We start from the raw sequence: 22,152 nt of genomic DNA, 5'->3' as shown, positions 1-22,152 counted from the left end.
CTGGAGGCGGGACCTATGCGGTGGAGGCGGGGCCTGGGACGGGTCCTGCCGCCCGAGCGCTCCGGCTGTGCCGCCTATTGCCCGGCTGAAGGCCTGGAAGATGGCGGCCTCCTGGAGGCTTGGCTGTGACCCGCGGGTGCTGCGCTATCTCCTGGGTTTCAGCGGCCGGCGGAGCCCGGGCTTGGCCAAGGGGGCTGCTGGGTGGTCTGTCGGCTCCGGAGCTAGTTGGAGATGGTTTCACAACACTCCGTGGCAATGGGGTGAGTGGCTGGGGCTCTCCCCAAGCTTCCCCGTAGCCGAGCAACGGGCCTGGGTCAGGGGCTTGAGGATGCAGGCCCGTACCCGGGGGTGGAGCTTCTCGGCGTTTCCTCGGTCCCTTGGCTTATTTTATTGTATTTAATTCTGGAGTAGGGTTCGCTGATTTGGCCTGGTGTGTCCCGTGAAGGTCTTTCTTGGGACGGGGAGAACTTGACTCAGTCCCCTGACCCCCCGCTGGATCGTGGCTTCTCGGTGACCTTGCCTCGGAATTTGGGTTATTTGTGAGGCGCAGAGAGAAGTCCCAGATATTCTCTTTGGCGGCTCCTTCTTCTGCGTCTCATGCCGGGTTCCTTTACGGGGGAGAGTCACCCGAGTTGGCGGGAGAGCCCATGAGCCGCTGTTAGCGGTTCTGATTCATTCTGTTTGGAGACCCGTTTCCCGACTGGGCTGGTTCCGCGGCACGCCTAGTGAAGGACTTCAGGTTGAAGGCACCTAAAACCCGGGACACGCTTTAACCAAGACACGCTCAGGAAAGGAGGCAAGTTTAGGAAGAAGCTTTTGATACAAAGTTACCACCGAATTCAGTGTTTGACAGGTGCAGTACTTCCGGCATGTAGCTGTGTAACGCTACGGTTTAATCCCCTGGCATTTTGCTTTACTTGGAACAGAGGTGCAGGGTGGCGTTAAGACTTAAGCTTTTGTTCTTTTTCTTTTGTAAAGTTTAGTGTGATGTGTTACTTGTTTATCATTCTAGCACCTTTACAGCAGAAGTTCAGAGTAAGTTTTGGAGTAAGTTTACTTTAGAGTGAGTTTAGTCTAAAAAAGTTTAGATTTATTCTAAAAAAAAAAAATAGGTGTTTGGGGCCGGAGAGTTAGGACGGCGGGTAAGACGCTTGTCTTACATGTCACTGATCCAGGTTCAATCCCTGGCACTATTATGATTCTCTTGTGTCACCAGGAGTGATCCCCTGAGTACTGAGCCCAATAAGACTTGAGCACCGGTGATGTGGCCCAAACAAAAATAGAACAAAACAGAAAATTAAGGGGGAGGGGGCGGGGCCGGAGCGATAGTACGGCAGTGTGGGGCATTTTTGCCTCACTTGTGGGCTACTTGTGGGCTGGAGCGACATCACAGCAGATAGGGCGTTTACCTTGCACGCCGCCGACTAGGTTGATTACTGCGCCCCTCTCAGAGAGCCGGACAAGCTACTGAGAGTATCTCACCCACACGGCAAAGCCTGGCAAGCTACCCCTGACATATTCATATGCCAAACACAGTAACAACAAGTCTCACAATGGAAACATTACTCGGCCCGCTTGAGCAAATCAATGAACAACGGGAGGACAGTGCTACAGTGTGGCCCACCCAGGTTTGATCCTTGGCATCCCATAAGGTGCTCTTAGCACCATTAAGAGTGATCCTTGAGGGCAGAGCCAGGAATAAACCCTGAACACCACCTGGTGAGGCCCAGATACAAACAAAAAATTAGGTACGCTGACCATGAACTTTCGTTCTCAGCTGCAAGAAAGCTTTTAAAATAAATTTCAGAAAGTTCCGAGATTCCTAGAAATTAGATTGAAACCGTATTTTTTTTCTGGTTTGATGTTTTGTAAATTATTGGTCGGACTAATATTAGTGCTTTATCTGTATATAGAATCTCAAAGTGTCACCCCGCCCCGCATCCAGTTAAATATTGAACTTTACTACAGCTCAGGTCTTTTTATGGGGATGGAGTAAAGCAGCTCAGCATTCCGCATTTTGCACACAGCAGATGAGTTTTTATGGGGTTTTTTTTGGTTTGTTTGTTTTGGTGCCATACCCAGTGTTGCTTAGGCCTTACTTAAGATTTTGCACTCAGGGTTCTCTCCTGGCGAGCTTGGGGACCATATGGGGTGCCAGGGATCGAACCCAGGTTAGCCTCAGGAAAGGCAAGTGCTTTCCCTGCTCTACCATCTCTCCAGCTCTTGAATTTTGATGTTTGATAGGGTTGCCTTTGAGACTCATGACCTTAGAAAATCATGGACTAGTATAAACTCAGTGATGGGAATAACCTAAAAGAGGATTCTAAAGCTTGTTGTGAAACCTTTTTAAGAAGTGAATGCTCTCAGACCCTCTTCACAGAGAAAAGAGTAAATATGCACATTTCTCTATAGGTAGTTTTAGGACATTTCTCTACAACCAATGAAAAGACTCTTGCCTGAGGAAACTTACTTAAGCAATCATTATCTTAACACCATGACACTTTGCCTACCTTGACACACAATAGGAACAACTTGCCTAACTGCTTGAATATTTCTGTAAAGGAGAGGACCTACATCTAGGGGAAAAACACATTGTGTGCATTCTGCATCCTCTGTTCTTCTCAGTGGTTCTTTGGGCCCACCTGAATAATGACTGGGTTGTGCTCCCTAATGCTGTCAGCTCTCCAGCAACCTTGACTCTCTTTGGCTTTAATCCCCTTTTCCATGTAACAGTATAGGAAGTAACAGGTTATGAGTGTTTGGGATACATCTGCGGGAAGATTGGTGGGTTTCAGTGAATTAGTTTGCCTTCCATAGAAGCTGATGGTGTTGTTTGATAGTTTTACATTCTTGGGAAATCTTGTTTTTGTTTTCTAAGACTGAGTCAGAATCCCCCAACTCCCCCCCCCCCACCAGTGTTTTACTTTTGTTAAAAGTGCACTGGTTTTTGTTTTGCCATGCCAAAAACACATTGGTTTCGTAAAAACACATAGTTTTGCTCTGATCTTGGTAGAAATTATAATTTCATAAAACTAAGAGACTATCTGCTATTCTAGACTATTCTAGAAATTATGTGCATTAAGTACAGTTATTAAAATATTACCTCTTTCCAGGATTTAAAAGTCTATTACAGTTGAGAATGCAATTGAGGTTTTGATTTTCTTGAAAGATGCTTGTTGGCAGCATTTTAATGAACCATGATAAATATGTTGAGTAGTTAAGCACTTCTGGAACTACTTCTTCACTTCTCACAACAAACTAGTAAGGTTGGCATTTATTTGCATTTTATTAGAAAATAAAAAAGACTGGAGCCAAAACTACAGTATAGCAGATGGGGTGTTTGTTTCACACACAGCTAAGTCGAGTTCGATCCCCAGCACCCCATATAGTCCCTTCCTCTCCCACAGACCATTCCAGAGCCAGGAGTAAGCCCTGATCACCGCTGAGAATATCCCAGAACAAAAGAAAAAAAAAAAACAAAAATACTAAGACTCAGAAGAAATTACATGATTTTCCCATCATAGAAATTTTCTCATCATAAAATTCCCAGCTTCCTTAAGAATGTGCTATCCCAAAAGGAGAGAGAGAACAAAAGGGAATGCCCTGCCACAGAGGCAGGGTGGGATGGGGGGTGGGAGGGATACTGGGATTAGTGGTGTGGAGGATGGGCACTGGTGGAGGGGTGGGTACTCAATCATTGTATAGCTAAAAACCTAAGCACAAATTTGTAAGTCTACAACTGTACCTCATGGTGTTTCACTAATAAAAAAAAAAATAAAAGAATGTGCTGTCAGGTTCTAAGTACATGAAAGAACCAACAGATTCCTTAAACAAATTTCAGTATATGATAATTTTTTAAAATTTGATAGACTGCATTTACTGTAGCTAGTGACTACTCAATATTTATGTACTCAACATTGTATAAATCAAGGACTTATGTTACATGAAGCATTTCTTATAAGAGAAACAAGAACTATTTCATGAACATTTCTGTTACATAATGAATAGGGTTCCAGATATAAAAGCTTCCTAGGGAAACTTTCTGGCACTGGTTCTTAGAGGAGTACAAATTACTTCTTTTCTTCTTTATTTTTTGGTTTTGGGGGCCACACTCAAATGATCAAGTGATACTTAATGCTTATTCCGTCTCTGCACTCAGGGATCACTCCTGGCAGGATTCAGAAAAACCATATGTGATGCCATGGATTAGACACAGCACCACTGGGTATGCAAGGCAAGCGCCCTACCCACTGTACTATCACTTCAGCCCACAGATTGTTTTAAAATTAATAAAAGCTGTAGCACTTTCTTCAGAAGAATGCCTGTGTGCAAAGTTTTGTATATGGTTCTAGGGAATCTATAACTCTCCATTAACTTATATATAAATATCACCTAATCTCCAGCCTGTTTTCATAAACATCTCGGTCATTTCCTCTTTTGCAAGGATATTTTCCACATTAGAGAATAAGAAAGATGTGTTTTTACATAGGCATTCCAGCTATGAGCACATAACTTATGGATGCATCTATGTATTACTGTATCATTGCCGTCCCGTTGTTCGTTGATTAACTCCAGCGGGCGCCAGTAATGTCTCTATTCCTCCAGCCCTGAGATTTTAGCAGCCTCTTCTTACTCGTCTTTTCCCAATGATTGGAAGCTCGTTCAGGGTTAGAGGAATGAGACCTGTTGTCGTTACTGGTTTTGGCATATCGAATACACTACGGGGAACTTGCCAGGCTCTGCCCGTACGGGTGGGATACTCTTGGTAGCTTGCCGAGCTCTCCGAGAGTCATATATTTATATATTTCTCTCTATGATTTGTTGCCTACTGTCTGAACCCCATCAAATATAGTGAGGCAATTATAGAAAATGGATAGAAAGTGCCCTATAATGTGTTGCGGTCCAGAAAGCAGCCTGGAGAGTGGCAGCGGTTGGGTATTGGAGGTCAGCTGCGAGGGCTGGGTCCCTTGGGGTGGGGAGGGCTCTCACCTGCTCCACTCTGGGGTGCCCTGAGTCAAAACAGCCTGGCATCTATATAAGTCCCTGTAATTAAGCCATGATTAGGAGGTCTTGATTCAGTAGTGGATCTCTGTGGATATAGGCATTTCATCAGATACCATTCCCAAAAGTACAATATCTACTACTTTTCCTTTTACTCATGTTTTCCCGTCTAATAGAATGATCTTGCTTGGGTTTGGGGAAATAAACTTTTTTAGTTAAATATTTGTTCTTTGGCCCTCCTAAGTGATGCCCAGGACCACTCCCTGTGAGATACTTGGGCAGCCAAGACAATGTTTTATTGATAGCGCACGAGGATGCAGTGCTGCTCCGGCCCAGTGGTGCTGGGGATTCCTAGAGCTGCCTGAATGATCACCCCAGGCTTACTTCCGGCAGCGCTCGGCAGGCACTGTGGTGTGCGTTCAAACCTGTATGATCTTCCAGGCCTTGTGCTTTGAAATTCTTATTAAGTGCCTGCTCTCCTTTCTGTAATCTTCTGGAGGGCCCCAGCAGAGAAACAGATAGCATCCCCCAAAATGGGTAATTTGAGGAGTGTTAAATAAGTGACCTCTTCCCAGTGAGGGTGCTACAGTGACCTCTTGTGTTGTAAGGAAGGTGCCATACTGAGGGGCTGTTGAAAGCAAGGTGCTGTCATCACTCCACACTTGTGGTCTGGAGGGAAAGAGTCTCCAGAGCTAGAGAGCTTTGGAGGGGCATCTGTGACGGAGCTGTGCCCTTCAGCCAAGGGATCAAGCCAGCCCCAGGGGACCCTATCTGAAGGGAGCTGGGAGGTCAGTACTTTAACTCCGTTCCTCTGTCCCTTTGTTTCCTGCTTGTGCTTTCTTGACTGAACCGAGCTGGAGGCCTGTGTGTTTTGATGTAGCTTCTAGTTCCTGGGGAAAGGTATGAGGTTTGGAAGGGCAAAGGAGTAACCTCTCCCACCCCCTGTTTCACTCTCAGCTGCCATTTATGCTTTGTGCCTAGTGTTAGCACTGGAGATTTCAAGGATGAAAGGTCAGGCAATTCAATATGTGTACAGAAGGAAGTTCTTACTCCACAAATGATAATGTAGAGTGTAATCAATCACCATGTGGCTAGGAAGCCGGGCAACTCTCTCTTGCCACCTGCGTTTGGTGGTGTCGAGCTGCCAACCCACCTGGGACAGCCAATGCCATGGGCGGTGGACAAAAGAGGAAACGAGGACCAGGCTGGTTGGTGATCAGTTGCCGTTTATTCCATTCTCTTTATGCGCCTGTTCCAATCTCAGGAAACCCCCCATTCCAGTCTCACACTGCCCCTCATTCCCGTCTGTCTCCTCCTGTCTCCCTCGCTCATCCTTCCATGCTCTGACTTGCCTTTTGTCTCTCTCATCTCTCTCTCCTCATTGGGGGTAGCCACCATACAATCAACATACGAAAGCCCTTCTTCCACTCAAGGGCAGAATACCATGTGGGGGTGTTTCTCCTCTCCTTAGTCCAATAACTTTATTAACATCTTAATTCTACTTCTTCACTGTCACTGTTACTATCCTCCCGTTGTTCATCGATTTTCTCGAGCGGGTCCAGTATCGTCTCCATTGTGAGACTTTGTTGTTACTGTGTTTGGCATATCGAATATGTCACAGGTAGCTTGCCAGGCTTTGCCGTGCGGGCGATAGCTTGCTGGGCTCTCCAAGAGGGGCGGAGGAATCGAACTCGGGTTGGCCATGTTGGCTGCGTGCAATGCAAACGCCCTACCCACTGCGCTATCGCTCCAGCTCATTTTACTTCTTAATATTATTTTGTATGTCTACAGTAAGAGATACATTTAGCTTATAGGGTGTCTCTCCTGGAGATATCTCACTATAGATCTCAGACTACAGTACTAAAGCCATATTAATCTTTCCTAACCCTACCTGGGTCCTAATCCAGCTGTTACTTTTTGGATCATGACAGAATTTGTCCATAACCATGCTCTTAACTTATAGTTAAGTATTGTGGCACTTTGGCCTGGTCCATTTTGATGGCAGGGTAGCTCACAGCTTGCCCTGGGTTTATCGTCCCTTGTTGGGACCCTGCTTTTGGGGTGCTAGGAAGTAAGGGCCACTGAGGCTTAAATCAAGAGAACAGATGCCCAGGAGTGAATATCATTCGGAGTCGATTAACTTCCAAGTTACAAAAGCATAGCATTAACTGTCTTCCTGTGTCTATACTAAAAGGACATTGTCTGAATTAACTATGCAAAGGATTTAAGGAGAAGAGAAAAGCAATATTTACAAGTTAACAGATTAGGAGATAAAGGAGATTAGGAGATTAAAGGTGATTGACCAGTTGGGGAAGCACAGCACAAAGAAAGAAGTTACAAGTAAACACAGAGGAATGGGAGCACTGTGATAGGAGTAACCCAGTAATCCTAAACTCCTTGTGGCAAGGCAGAGAGGAGAAACTAATGTTATCCTACAGAGCCTGGCAAGCTACCGAGAGTATCTCGCTGGCACGGCAAAGCCTGGCAAGCTCCCCGTGGCGCATTCAATATGCCAAACACAGTAACAACAAGTCTCACAATGGAGATGTTACTGGGGCCGCTCCAGCAAATCGATGAACAATGGAAGGACAGTGCTACAGTGCAGTGCTATAGTATATTATAGACTATACTAATATGTACCCTGTAGTATAATCTCTATAGTGGAATCAGTATAGTTTCCCTGGATTGTGACCCTAAACCAGTGACTGGTTTAAGAATAATCACAGGATCTTTATGATTCTCCTAGTTTTTAATGGGGTTTTTGAATAATTGGTTAGGAATTGAGTCTAAGTTGTTTTTAAGGTTCACTGGGTATACTCTATTGTAAGAAAAAAGTGGGTGCCCCACACCTGTGGAATCTAATTTTGATAGAGGTCAGGGAGGGGCCTCCAAAGTGGTACTCAGGAGATGAGAGGCCCCTCCTGTGAGTCTCTGCCAGCTGGGCCAGCTCTTCAATATGAGGGTTCCAAGGATGTGGTGCTGCAGAGGCCCTGTGGTGCTGGTGATTACCTGGACCTCCCCAGTTGTACCCTGCTATCTGAGGGGACCCTGTAGTACTGGCGATCAAACTGGGCTGACTGTGTGCAAGGCATGTGCCTTAACCCTTGTACTAGCCCTGTAGCCACTAATTGTGATTTTTTTTTTCACTCTTTACTTAAGTTATCCTTCATTCCTGACTTTCACAGTCTGCCCCCAGTCTATCAGCAATTCTGTTAGCTCTGTCTTTCAAATGTAATCTGACCACTTCTTGCCAACTCTACCATTCCCATCTAGGCTAATCCCAGTTACAGATTTTCCCGGGAGCATCCCGATAAATAGCCTTCCCACTATCCTTGGCCTGTACAGCCTGTTCCCATGCATCTTTCACTGTGCTCTCCTTGTTTATTGTAAGTCAGATCATGTGCTCCTTGGCTGAAAACCCTTCAAGAGCTTCTCATTAAATTAAGAATAAAATCTTTTGGCTCTTCTTGTGGTTTACAAAGGCCAGTGTGATACAAATGCCCTCCTTCTTTCTGACTTAAGCTCTTTTTTGTCTTTGTTTTTGTTTTTTGGGTCACACTGGCAGTGCACAGGGGTTCCTCCTGGCTCTGCACTCAGGAACTACTCCTGGTGTTGCTCAGGGGACCATATGGGATGCTGAGAATTGAACCCGGGTCGGTCGTGTGCAAGGCAAACCCTCTACCCGCTGTACTATCACTCCAGCCCCCTTGACTTAACCTGGCTTTTTGTGCACTCCAACCCATGGCTTCTTCAGTATACTTTGAATTTACCAAGCCCACTTGGACTCATTCTTTGTGCATACTATACTTTCTTCTCTCTTTTTTTTTGGGGGGGGGGGGTGTTTGTGGCGTTGTAGTTTGAACCACATCTGGGGTTGTTTCAGAACCATAGTGCCAGGAGTAATAAGGAGTTGGCCACATGGGAGGCAAGCCCCTTACTCTGTGTTCAGTTTGTCTTGTCTTCTGATTGAAAGTCTCTTCTTAAAGGATTGCCTTCCTCCACTCAGCTGTGCTATCTATCAGAGGGCACAGTCACCTTATCCCTTTACCGCTTTTGAATTCATATTACTACCAGATATTTGATTTACTTTGATCTCCCCACTTGAGAAAGCAAACCCCATGAGAGTAGGCATGGTTGGCTGCATTGTTCATGTTTGATCTCTCCAAACTCTCAGAGAACACCCAGCTAGCAGGTGGAAGTTGCTGGAAAATTTGTTGAATAAGTGAACAAAACTGGTCTTCCTTTCTCCTCATTCTTCCCTCCCCCCCCCCCCCCCCCCCCAATTCTTGCTCCATGAAGTGATCTCCAGAAAGCCTTGCTCCCTGTCTTAAAACCTGTCATTGCTGTTGGGATGGAGTCCAGACATTTAAAAAAAATTGGTCCTGAGCTGCCTCAGTCTCTCAGGCTTAATTTTTTTTTTATTAATGAAACACCACGAGGTACAGTTATAGACTTAACTAATTTTTGTGCTTGGGCTTCAGTTATACAATGATCAAGTACCCATCCCTCCACCAGCGCCTATCCTCCACCACCACAGGTCCCAGCATCCCTCCCACCCCCCACCCCCCCCATTCTACCCTGCCTCTGTGGCAGGGCATTCCCCCTTGTTCTCTCTCTCTTCTTTTGGGTCCTGTGTTTTTCAAGAGAGACATTGAGTGGCAATCCTGTTTGGTCTATAATCTACTTTCAGCATGCTTCTCCCACCCTGGGAGAATAAGAGCATGTAGCACCTGCCTGGGTATTTTTTTTTTTTTGGTATTTTAATTCAAGGTTAAAATAGTTTTTGGTATTTTAATTCAAGGGCTGGAGCAATAGCACAGCGGGTAGGGCGTTTGCCTTGCACGCAGCCAACATGGCTGACCAGAGTTCGATTCCTCCGCCCCTCTTGGAGAGCCCAGCAAGCTACCGAGAGTATCTCGCCCGCACGGCAGGGCCTGGCAAGCTCCCCGTGACGTATTGGATATGCCAGACACAGTAACAACAAAGTCTCCAATGGAGACGTTACTGGGCCCGCTCGAGCAAATTCAAGGTTTATAGCTGTGGTCATCTAAAAGAATATTCATGGGGGTATTGGGAATAAATAATAGACTGACTTGTAAACAGACATATATGTAGCACTGTAATTAAATTCAGATTGATTTGAGGGTTTTTTTTTTCATTTCTCTTCTGTGCCCCAAGTTTTTTCATAGGCACTTAACCATTTCTCTGTTGCCTACCAGTAATAAATAATAACAATTTTTGAAACTGATTTTCTCCTTGCTATTTGAGAAAAGAAACTATCGAGGCACAAAATGATTCAATAAGTTGTATATCTGTACTTTGAACCTAAGAAGTTTTGCCTCAACACCTGTTCTGTAAATCACTATGGTATGCTGCTTTTGTTTAAGTTACAAATATTAAACATTTCATTAAGTAATAAAATACTTAAAGCAACACAGGGCTATAATTTTGAATAATAGTGAACAGCCTGTAATAATCCAGTGGCCTCTGCTCGTCTCTCCCTGCTTCCCTAGTTGTTGTTTGGCTCAGGAGCAAAGAACTATTACTTCTTGCATTTACTCCCCCCACTTCTCTTTTATAGTAATGCGTAGGTGACCACCAGTTGGTGCCTTCCCTGTGCATTCCCTTCTCTGTTCTCCCTGCATAGTTATTTTACAAGTCTTGATTAAATTCAGTATTTACACTATTAAGTACAACTAAGGATTTTTGTATGCTGCCCCACATTATGATAGCTATCCTTTTATTTTTTACCCTTTACTGATCTTACTACCACAAGTTTTTTCTTTAGTTGTTTTTTTTTTTTGTGATCATTGCTAAATTGTCCCGTATATTCTTGGCACAATTTAGTGTATTGTCAGTCACATCATATCATCTCTGTTAACGTTTTCACAATTTGTATAGCTCCCAGATGGAGGGCTTGTCCTTCCTCACGAAAGACTGTCTACACAGTCTCTTGCTGGGTGACTACTGGGTTGTTAGCCAACTATGGACTGAGAAAAGCTTTGGTTATCTCAAGTAGCATTTACATAAGTCACTCCCCCTATTGCAAAGGCCCTCATACTGCCAGCTTTTAGGCCTTCGGGAAATTCTGTGATAAAAGCCAGTTTGAGTATTGCAACATTTCCTGCTGCTGCTTTTGAATTCTGGTTTCTGGGTTCACTTGATTATTTACTTTTCTATTTACTTTCCTGCTTCCCAAGTTATTTGCCATGGCCCCTTCTTTTTGCCCCGTCCTTGGGGGTTTGTATCTAAGATGGAAAATAAAGTACATGTTTTATTTAAATGTTAGGAAGGTTTTACGGAGGGAATGAAATTGGATATTTATTGTAGAAAATCATTAAAAACTGGAAGCCTTAAGCATAAGAGAAAGAACACATGGAGGGTGCGGGATCCCGGAGGAAAAGAAAAAAGAAAAAACAGGTTCCAAAAAGAGCCGAGTTCACCCGCAAGTTCCAGATGGAGTAGGCGCCGCATCTCGCCTCCCCCAGATGGAACCCTGGTGACCAGAAGCCTCTACAAACACAGCTCGAGTATGCGGGAATGAGGACTTTTTCTCAAAACCGCGCGGCCGCTTACGCGGCCGCGCGTCATCTCTCTATATACAAAGTGATCAATGAGAAGTAAACCACCCAATCTTTCTCCCTGAAAGTCAGAGTTAAGTTTGGAGCACGGCCACAGCCCCAGAAACACAAGGACTTAATGCAGAACCCAGCAGCTTAGAGCAGAAAAGTGAAAGGACTATGCGTTAATCCAGGCCATCAAGTCTGCCGGAGGGGAAAGGGTGTTGCCCCATTCGCCCTCTCCTCTCTGGAAAGAAAGATGGCGGCCACATGGGAGCCTTGTGGACAGCAGGTATGAGCCGGGAGTGTGGGGGCGACTAAAACCTCATGGGAAGGGGGGCGTTCCGGTCCGTCCTTCACGCCCTACCGAGGTCACCAGTTGCCCCCCACGAGCGGCTCTCCAGCACGGCCACAGCCCCAGAAGCACAAGGGCTTAATGCAGAACCCAGCAACTTGGAGCAGAAAAGTGAAAGGACTATGCGTTAATCCAGGCAATCATTTCTGCCCAGAGGGGAAAGGGTGTTGCTCCCTTCCGCCCTCCTCCCTCTGGAAAGAAAGATGGCGGCCACATGGGAGCCTTGTGGACAGCAGGTATGAGCCGGGGGTGTGGGGGCGACTAAAACCTCATGGGAAGGGGGGCGTTCCGGTCCGTCCTTCACGCCCTACCGAGGTCACCAGTTGCCCCCAAAGCGGCTCTCCAGCACAGCCACGGCCCCAGAAGCACAAGGACTTAATGCAGAACCCAGCAGCTTGGAGCAGAAAAGTGAACGGACTATGCATTGATCCAGGCCATCAAGTCTGCCGGAGGGGAAAGGGTGTTGCCCCATTCGCCCTCTCCTCTCTGGAAAGAAAGATGGCGGCCACATGGGAGCCTTGTGGACAGCAGGTATGAGCCGGGGGAGTGGGGGCGACTAAAACCTCATGGGTCGAGGGGCGTTCCGGTCCGTCCTTCACGCCCTACCGAGGTCACAAGTCGCCCCCCGCGAGCGGCTCTCCAGCACGGCCATGGCCCCAGAAGCACAAGGACTTAATGCAGAACCCAGCAGCTTGGAGCAGAAAAGTGAACGGACTATGCGTTGATCCAGCCCATCAAGTCTGCCGGAGGGGAAAGGGTGTTGCCCCATTCGCCCTCTCCTCTCTGGAAAGAAAGATGGCAGCCACATGGTAGCCTTGTGGACAGCAGGTATGAGCCGGGAGTGTGGGGGCGACTAAAACCTCATGGGAAGGGGGGCGTTTCGCTCCACCCTTCACGCCCTACCGAGGCCACCAGTTGCCCCCCACGAGCGGCTCTCCAGCACGGCCACGACTCCAGAACACAGAAACCAATTTCTTAACTATCTGACTTTCAGTAGAAATACTTCCAGGGTCAATAGGTAAAATAGCAGAAATCCAAAACCAACATTTAATTCTTGAACCCAGCTGTAGAAAGCAAATCACTTCACAATGCTTTTTCAGCATGTCTGATTTGGGGGGGGGGGGGGGAAACTCTAAATAATAGTGGTGAATCTTTTATTGAAACAATCTAATCAAAGCGGATAGAGTGTTAACTAGAATTCATCTGCCTCACAGGGACGGGGAGGGGTGGGGGGTGGGGTTTTATTGGGGTTCTTCATGGGAAAAAATAAGTATTGGTAAAGGGAAATGTGTTTGATATTTGCATGACTGAGACATAAACCTGAAAGCTTTGTAACCTTTCCCACAGTGATTCAATAAATAAATAAAAAAAAAAATGTTAAAATAAAAAAAAAAGAACTGTAAAAAAAAAAAAAAAAGAAAATCATTAAAAACTGAGCTCTGTACAATAAAGAATGTAAGAGCATTTGTTTTAATGTCACCAACTAGCAATAATCACCCTTGTCTTTGGTCAGTATAGTGTCTCAGTCTTAGGTGGAGATTGGATTATGTCATGGGCACTCTTTGTGGGACAGCTTCTATGTTTGTTGCCATTCCAGACCTGTAAGTGCCCTTTCTTCTGGGTCGGGCTGGATGGTGGACTCCAGCAATGTTCAGGCAACCTGTGGGCCACTCCTGGAGATTTTCGGCCAGTGGGGCCAGACAGTCCTCTGGTCCCAGTGATGCTTACGCCCAACATTGCTGGAAACCAGCAGGTCCAGCCTCTGGTGCTTTGTGGGGAGTGGCTCCTATGAGATTCAGCAGAATGGATGCAGGACTTGTGTGCCAGCCCTGTGAGGTTTGTCCCCAGTCTTATAAATGCTGCTTTCATGCAGCTCATCCTGAGTTCCTTTTCTGTTGCTGTCCACTTAACATTTTCAACCTATTCTTTCACCAGTATCATGCCACAGTATTTGTTGGATCTGAGAATTATTTGAATTGCAGGACAAACTCTCATTTAATCTGCCTTTCTTCAAATCTGCAGTGTCCTGGCGTTGATTTTCAGATCACCTACACATGAGTATGCTTTACTTCGTTTTACCTGCAGATGGCAGTCTTGTTTTACTCCAGCACATTTTAAAGGTTCAGTTTCCTTTAATGAGTTCTTGCATTGGAAAGAGAGGTGATTATGTGAGCAGCATTTCCGCCTATTAGGAAGGAAGCAAATTAATGTTAGGAACAGGGAACCACACTAAGAAAGTACTGGGTAATTTACTTCTTCATTTGTCTATCTTCCTGATTCTGGTGTGTGGGTTATAGTCGTATAAATGGACTCAAGCATGACATTCAAGCTGTGCCAAATGTAAACTGCTGATTTCTTTAATTGCTTTAGTCAGAGTAGTGGAGCTTAATTCTGCTTCATCTTGCCATTTGTTCTGCATTTATATTTTAAGAGTTTGCTTATATCAGACTTTCCTTTTTTTTTTTTTAAATCTGGAGACCGTTTGCAATTAAAGTATAGGTCATCGATTTAAAGCATTTATGTACTCGGTTTTGTGGAAGTATGAGTGTTTTGTTTTTAGGATTAAAAATTGTACCTAGGAAAGAAGAGATTGGAAGTAGATCACTGTGCCATATATGAAGTGGGAGAAAGAATTACACCGTAGGGGCTGAAGACATGGAAGTGATTAGAAGTAGATCACTGGGCCCTATATGAAGTTGGAGACAGAATTACGCTGGGGACGTAGCTTAGTAGATGCACATATGCTTTGCTGGTAGGAAGCCCAGGTTCATTGCTCAGCACCTGACTCTTGAGCACCCCTGGGAGCCATACATGAGCAAACTGGAGTAGTTCTGAAACCTGCCTAGAGTGACATCTGCACCCCAGAAAGTGAAAGGAAAAATCATGTTGAAAAGTTGGTTGAACAGAATTGAAGAAATAGAAGAATTGTTTAAAGAAACTGCTGTAAAATTCAGAAATTGATAGATGGCTCAAATATCTTATAAAAGCAGGTCGTATACTAAAGCAAAAACTGTTAAGCTATTATTGTGCCATCCTATTAGAGAAAGAAAAAGATGGAGACAGGTAGAATGACGGAGATACTCTACTTTTAAAACCTGGTTTAAATTGAAATGTATTTTATTATAGTCATCTTTAAAAACCCGTCTTAAGTATAATTCTCAAGACAACATTTTTTTTAACCTTTATTGGTAGAGGAGGGGGCACCCCTAGTGGTACTCTGGGCTTATTTTTCGCTCTGCACTTAGGGATCACTTCTGGTGGGGTTTAGAGGACTGTATATGCACTCTTGGCAAGATTTGGGGGGCTGTATTTGGTGCCAGGGATTAATCCCGGTTCAGTTTTATATAAGGCAGCCACCCTACTGGCTGCACTCTTGTTCAGGCTTCTCCAAAGAACATTTCTTAGGCAATAGCTAAGGAACAGGGTTCATCTCCATACAAGTTAAGGAGCAACCTACACTTTTTTTTTAGGACAGCTGTTATTTCACCTACTTCAGTTTGCTGAAACAGATTTCATTGTTGATCCAAAAAGGAAATAAAATAGGTATGTAAAAGATTTTTTTTAAAATGTAATGATATTAATAGCAATAGGAGGCCAACTTCATAAAACATTACATATAATGTGTTGGCTTGATTAGAAAGAAATTTAACATTAAATAGTCAGTCGCGGTCCTCCTGTTGTTCATCGATTTGCTCAAGCGGGCCCAGAAACGACTCCTTCGTGAGACTTGTTACTGTGGTTGGCATATCGAATACGTCACGGGGAGCTTGCCAGGCTCTGCCATGAGGGCCAGATACTCTCAGTAGCTTGCCGGACTCTCCGAGAGAGGCGGAGGAATCGAACTGGGGTCGGCCATTTTGGCTGCGTGCAAGGCAAACGCCCTACCTCTGTGCTATCACTCCAGCCCTAACATAACATTAAATAGAAAAGAGTGAAATTAAGGGCTGGGATGATAGTATAGAGAGAGCTAGATAATGAGATATTACTGCTGTCTGTCACCTTGCATTCAGTTGGCCTTGGTTCAATCCCTGGCACCCCTTATTGCCCTCCAAACTCTGAGCACAACTAGAAATAGCTAAAAAAAACAAAAAGTTTTAAATTCTGGGTTTTTTTTTTTTTTAAGTAAGGTAAAGGTAAAGGTAAAGGCCCTCCCGTTGATCGTCGATTTGCTCGAGCGGGCCCAGTAACGTCTCCATTGGAGACTTTGTTGTTACTGTGTCTGGCATATCGGATACTCTCGGTAGCTTGCCGGGCTCTCCGAGAGGGGCGGAGGAATTGAACTCGGGTCGGCCATGTTGGCCGCTTGTAAGGCGAACGCCCTACCCGCTGTGCTATCCAGAATTATTCAGAATTGAGTTTCAGGAATACCAGTTCCTTCACCAGTGTCCTCTTTTCTCCAACAGTGTCCCCAGTTTCTCCTCCAGCCCCCCTGACTAACTCTATAGCACCCTTTTTTCTCCTTGTAAGCTCTGTGGCTTACAATACTGTTACTGTAAAGGTATCACTTTAGTGGGTTCTTCACTCTCCTATCTCCCCACCCCACCTTTCCATTGCTTCTATTTGTTTGACCAGTGGCATTGACTCCTTAAAGGTGCTTCTGGCTTCACTGTCATAGAATGAGTTCTGCCCACGTTTTCCTCAATGTAATTTATGGTCTGATACTGAGATCTTTATTCTGTTTTGATCTGACTTGTGCACGGTGCACAGGGCCATTCTCTTTTCTCACTAAGCATGGTGTGTTTCTGCACTGCTTTCCCATTGTACCTGTAGTGGGTCTAGGGAGTTGGCAGGGTGGGGAGGGTGCATTAATGCTGCAGGCAGGCTCAGGACCCCACAACTCTGAGAAGGGACTGGGCTGGGGCTTTAGTCTCCGGTTTTGTTGACCCTCCTGGGCTTCAGGCGGCTGCCTCCCCTGGGCTCCTGCCTGGTTCTTTGGGAGTGCTTACTGGGGGGTTGGGACAGCGTGGGGACACTCTAGTTTAGAAATAATTGAAGTAATATGTGTGCTCAGTAGAGAAAAAACATACTTTATGGATTCTTATCCATAGTTGTGCCCGTTTTATTTTTTTAGTACAAACTACAAGTGGAATGCATTTTAGAACTGTCTCGATTCAGTAGGAGAAGAGTATAATACTGCTTACTGAAATGGAAAGAAAAGCTATATTTAACTAATGAAATAAAATTTCATTTGGTACAGGCTAAACATCGAGGTCTAGAAAAGCTCACATAGTCTCAAAAGAATTGACAAAAGCTATGAAGGGGAAATATTAATTATGTATAGTCCTAAAATTCTAAGCTGATTGTATAATTACTTTTCCCCCAGAAAAATACATTTGAAAAAGTTGTGTATATTCTAGTTGAAAAGGGGTATACTAGAATAAAATCCATACCTTTATTAGTGAATAAATGCTTATGTTTTAAAATTATTTTCTACATGAGAGGCTAAGGCTAGAGTGGTTAGATTAGTAAAATACATTGCCTATTTCACTCTTAATAGTAAGCCAGTATAATCAATCAAGAGGTAGTACTGAATAATGGCGATGTCCAGAATGTCTTTCTTTGCTTTTTGTCACCTTCATTTCAGAGAAAGGATAGTGATCTATTACAGAATTTTTTATATTGTCATTATTCAAAGAAGCAATTTCTATTCATCCATGAAGGGTGGCTATATAAGGAATGATTATATTCTTTTTGTTTTTAAAATATAAAACAATTGAGATTTTTGAAGTGATAATTTGGGAAATAATGCAAAAGTTCTATAATGTAGTTCTCAATGTCAGGGATAATGGAAATGTGAAGGTCTGGAGGTGAGAGATTATAATTGGAGATAGAATTCATAAAATAAATATCAGCTGTATCATGGCAACTAGAACCAACATATGAAAATATTGAAGAGAGATTTTGTTTTCAGAGAATCGACTTAGAGTCTGTCATAAATTGGAATTTGGACATAAAATCATTCAAGTCCATTTGTTTGGCTTCTTTGGTGTGGAACTCTATTTGATGTAAATTTAATATGCATGTAATTATGAAACCCTTCATCTCATAATGAAATATGAGAGTACTTTTTCAAGATATAAGGTTGGCGTCTTATCGTAGTGCTATGATGAGAAGGGAGATGTCTTTCTTGTTTGCCTTTTTAAGAAAATAGGTGGCAGTCCTCGACCTGCAGACCTCACAGCTTGGTGCCCAGCCATGCAGTTATGGCCGCTGGGGTCATAGCCAGCAACTCTCCAGCCGCTCGAGCTATACTGAGTGCTGCTCAGTAGTGATCAAACTCTGCGTCTCACACATCACATGTGTTTTTTTTCTTCATCTAGCCATGCAAAAAAGTGAAAAAGACAGTAGACACTGTATACTATAGATGATCAGAGAATTTATTATTTCCAAATATGTTCTGTAGATCAAGCCTTGCACACTTTCTAAGAATTCTTGCAGTTAAGTATAGGTTTATTGTAGCTTAGGTTTGGAGATGCAACAATGTTATATTTTTCTGTGTGTTTCTCATAAATTTCCCTAATTCAGACATTCTCAAAATTGGGTACTTCAGTGTTTAGGTAACAGTGCACTGAGGTTGTGTGTATTAGTTTGTACCTATTTGGTACGATAATTTGCCTATTTTTGTCCATCATTGACTTACTGTAAAAAAGATTAATTGAACAGACTATTATAATGCTGAATTACTTTCCGTTCTCTTGTTATACTGCAGTTGATTTACCCACTTACTTAGTGAAGGACATCTTGTTTATTTCCAAGTTCTAACAATTCTGAATAAAGCAGCTGTTAACATAAAGGGTGGATGGGGGAGAAAACTAGATTCTAGTCATAATCTGCATTTCAACTAGAGGTAGCTTGTAAATTGCACAAAACTGTTGCATTCTAGTTATTGAACCAACCCAGTATATGAAAGTTGATGTCCTGTGTAGGAAATACATGTTTTAATAATAAATCAATGGGGTAGAGGAAATGTGTCTCAGCGTTAGAATATACTTGTTTTGTGCATGATACCTTGGGTTCAGTCTGTATTATTGCAAAAATAATGATAAATGAAAATAATAAACCAAGAGTTAAGAAACTGTTGTGGTTATTTTTCCTTATTTCCAGGGCATAATGCATTTAAGGATTGCCTCTTCACTTCTTAATATCCATTACCAGTAAATGATTTCTAAGTATAAGAATTGCTTACGCCCAAGGCGGGGAGATATAAATTGTCATCTATCAGTTTTATGCTGCTCTTTGCGCGTTTTCTTGGCCTTAGGAAGCAGTCTGGACACGTAGCTAAGGGTAAAGTAGCTTTGCTTCCCCGAGAACTCACCTTGGTTTGAGTCTTACTTTTTTTGGATCCTTAGTGAATATAGAAAACAGATTAATTTAACCACGTCGTCTTATTTTCCTGATCATCCTTGACAAGGCAAGACTTTCCCTCTGTACTTACCAGCAAAAAATGTTTGAATCTCATTACTCATTAGCATTGATAAAACTTTTAAAGCAACCAGTTTTTAAATATCTCCTTTCAATTACTTGGCTGTAAATCTAGATTATTTTATTGTAGGTGTCATCAGAACCTGTGTAATCATAAAATAAATGAGTGCAGACAGGCGTGGTCTCTCTCTGCTGCCACGTGCATTCGGTGGCGTGTGCCACTTTCCCACCCTGGCCTATAGCCGTCTCCAGCAGACGCATGAAGGAGGGAACAGGGCCGCCAGGCTACTTGGTGAGCAGTTCCCGTTTGTTCCATTCTCCCCACGTGTCTGTTCCAGTCTCCTAAGCACCCCATGCTATTCTCCCCACAGTCCATCTCGCGGCCTTGGTCTAAGGCCCAGCCTCCAAGCATTGTGGGTAGCTACTACACCTAAGTCAGGTAGCACAATCAACATATGAAAGCCCTTTTAGAAGGGAAGCTCTTCTAAGACAAAGATCTCCTGCAGTTAGGAGATCTGTCCAAGGGTGAAATACCATCTATTAGTGTGTTTGTCCTTTTCTTAGTCCAGCAACTATCTTAGATTTATTTCTAAATAATCTTTCTAGTCATTTTGTATGGACACAGTAAGAGATACGTTAAGATTGTAGGGTGGTTCTCCTGGGGATATCTTGCCATAGGTCCCAGACTACAGTGCTCAGGCCAGACTGGTCTTTTCTAATCCTAGCAGGGTCCTAATCCAGTTGTTAATTCTTTGGATCATGACAGAATTTGTCCATAACTGTGCTCTTAACTTTTAGTTAAGTATTATGGTGCTTGGCCTGACCTGTTTCAATACCATGGTGGCTCCATCCAGTCCCTCGTCAGGACCTTGCTTTTGGATGCTATGATCTAAGGGCAGCTGAGGCTTAAGTCAAGAAAACTGATGCCCAGGAATGAATATTACCTGGAGTCAGTTAACTCCCAAGTTACAAAAGGATAGCATTAACTGTCATCCTGTGTCTATACAAAAAGGGCATTGCTCTAAAGTAAATATGCAAAGAACATAAGGGGGAAAGAAAAGAAATATTTCACTTACAAGTACAAAATCAGAGATTTCTGAGAAATTTGACTTTACGGTCACAAGTACTGCTTAGGGGAAATAGGTGATTAACTGTTGGGAAAGAGAACACGGAGGAGTTAAAGATAAACAGAGCATTGGGAGTGCCTCGGGAGCAGCTGTGAATGATGTAACCCAATAAACCTGAGCTCCCTGTGACAAGGGAGAAAGGACAAACCAATATTATCCTACAAGAACCTTGCTAATTCTAATGTTTTTCTGTGTCTTTCCTCTGATCACTTAAAAATATATTTTACAACAACAGAAGGGGTGAGAGAAGGAGATGAATCCTAAGTCAGCTTTTTAAATCCTGCAAGTAATTGACTAGAAAAAATGGCACGGGCAACCTAGAGTATCTGAAGGTGTCCATGTGTCCCAGGGCCCTGCAGAAAGTTCTCAGGCCTGGCCTGTGCCGGGCTCTGTGCCTGGGTTCCATCCCCAGGGTCACTGCCTCCCAAGCACCACCTATGGGGCTCTGCTAGTCCCTGGCACCTCTGGGGAGCCCCCACCCGCAAGTAAAAGGAATCTCAAATAAGAATTTTCTTCTTTAAAAGTTGAGTTTCATTATTCTGTACTGATTAGCAGAGACCTAGTTTGACCAGCTGGGGGAGTCCTTTAGTCTTCTAGATATTTTCTTCTTCAGATAATGCCTTGTGATGCACTTTTTTGTGTGTGTAACTGATTTTTTTTTATTTTTTGATTTCAGCTGATCCTATTAAAATACTAATGCCATCTCTGTCTCCCACAATGGAAGAAGGAAACATCGTGAAATGGCTGAAAAAGGAAGGTGAGCAAGTGCATTACATAGCTTTTGTCATGCGATGAGTTTTGTTTTTTTAAAAGCCAATTATACTTTACAGCAAATGATATAAATGAAATAAGTAGGTTTTCTGCTAAGTTTTTTTAAATGAAATTTTAACCATATAATGCAGCAGAATTTTTCTGATTTCAGTTTTTTACAAGGAGAGTTTAGTACGATTCTTCAACATTTGCTTCTAAATTTATGTTCTACATTTAGCTTTTAGGTTCAAAGTCACTAATTTGTCAATATCATTAAGTTGATTTATGACTTTATAATGAATGTGTATGTGTATTTTCTTGAGTTAGGTAATTTGAGTATAATTTAATCTCGAAGAACAAGTAAGAATAAAAAAACTCTTGAAAGAGGAACAGCGGAAAGGAGGATGGTTGTAGCCTTATTGAACATTAAGGGCATTATTTATTAAGTATCCGTGAGAAAAACTGACACCAGTCTTAAAAAGATTAAAAATTGAAGAAAAATGAGTGTATTTGAACTCAAAATCCTTTCTAACACCAAATAAGAAAACATTAATAAGCTGTTTGCTTTGGAGTTGTTCGTAAGTTAACTCTAAATGGAAAGACAAATATTTTTCCCTGGCTTTTCCTACTTAGGGAAACTATAGCTTGAGGCAGTTAAGTCCGGCATTTGCCTTGCACACAGCAGATCCAAGTTAAACTCCTGACACTCCATATGGTCCCTGAGCACTCCAGGAGTGCTCCCTGAGCGCAGAGTCTGGAGTGAGCCCTGAGCAATGCTCACCTGAGGACACAATAACAGTCCATTAGAAGGAAGTTAGAGGAGGCTTAATTTTTTTTTCTTTCTTTCTTCAGTTACTTTTCTCTTTTTTCCTTCCTGTGGTCATTTCCAGTTAATAATGGTAAACACCGCTCCTGTCTCTTTCTTCTCCCTCTGCCC

General features: G+C 43.4%; 1 protein-coding gene across 1 annotated transcript in view; it reads left to right on the top strand.

The window, feature by feature from the left end:
• Window positions 1-64: 64 nt before the first annotated feature.
• Window positions 65-22,152, top strand: part of PDHX (pyruvate dehydrogenase complex component X) — a 65,618-nt gene continuing 43,530 nt past the window's right edge. The window contains exons 1-2 of the mRNA XM_056135710.1: window positions 65-260; window positions 21,142-21,222. Coding sequence (XP_055991685.1) covers window positions 101-260; window positions 21,142-21,222 — 241 coding nt within the window. The 5' untranslated portion in view covers window positions 65-100. The remainder of the gene's footprint in view (window positions 261-21,141; window positions 21,223-22,152) is intronic.

This window comes from Sorex fumeus, unplaced genomic scaffold, assembly GCF_029834395.1.
Source record: "Sorex fumeus unplaced genomic scaffold, SorFum_2.1 ptg000007l, whole genome shotgun sequence".
In the NCBI taxonomy this organism is placed as follows: domain Eukaryota; kingdom Metazoa; phylum Chordata; class Mammalia; order Eulipotyphla; family Soricidae; genus Sorex; species Sorex fumeus.
The sequence above is the reverse complement of the archived record's forward strand: the minus strand, read 5'-3'. Positions and strand labels throughout refer to the sequence as shown.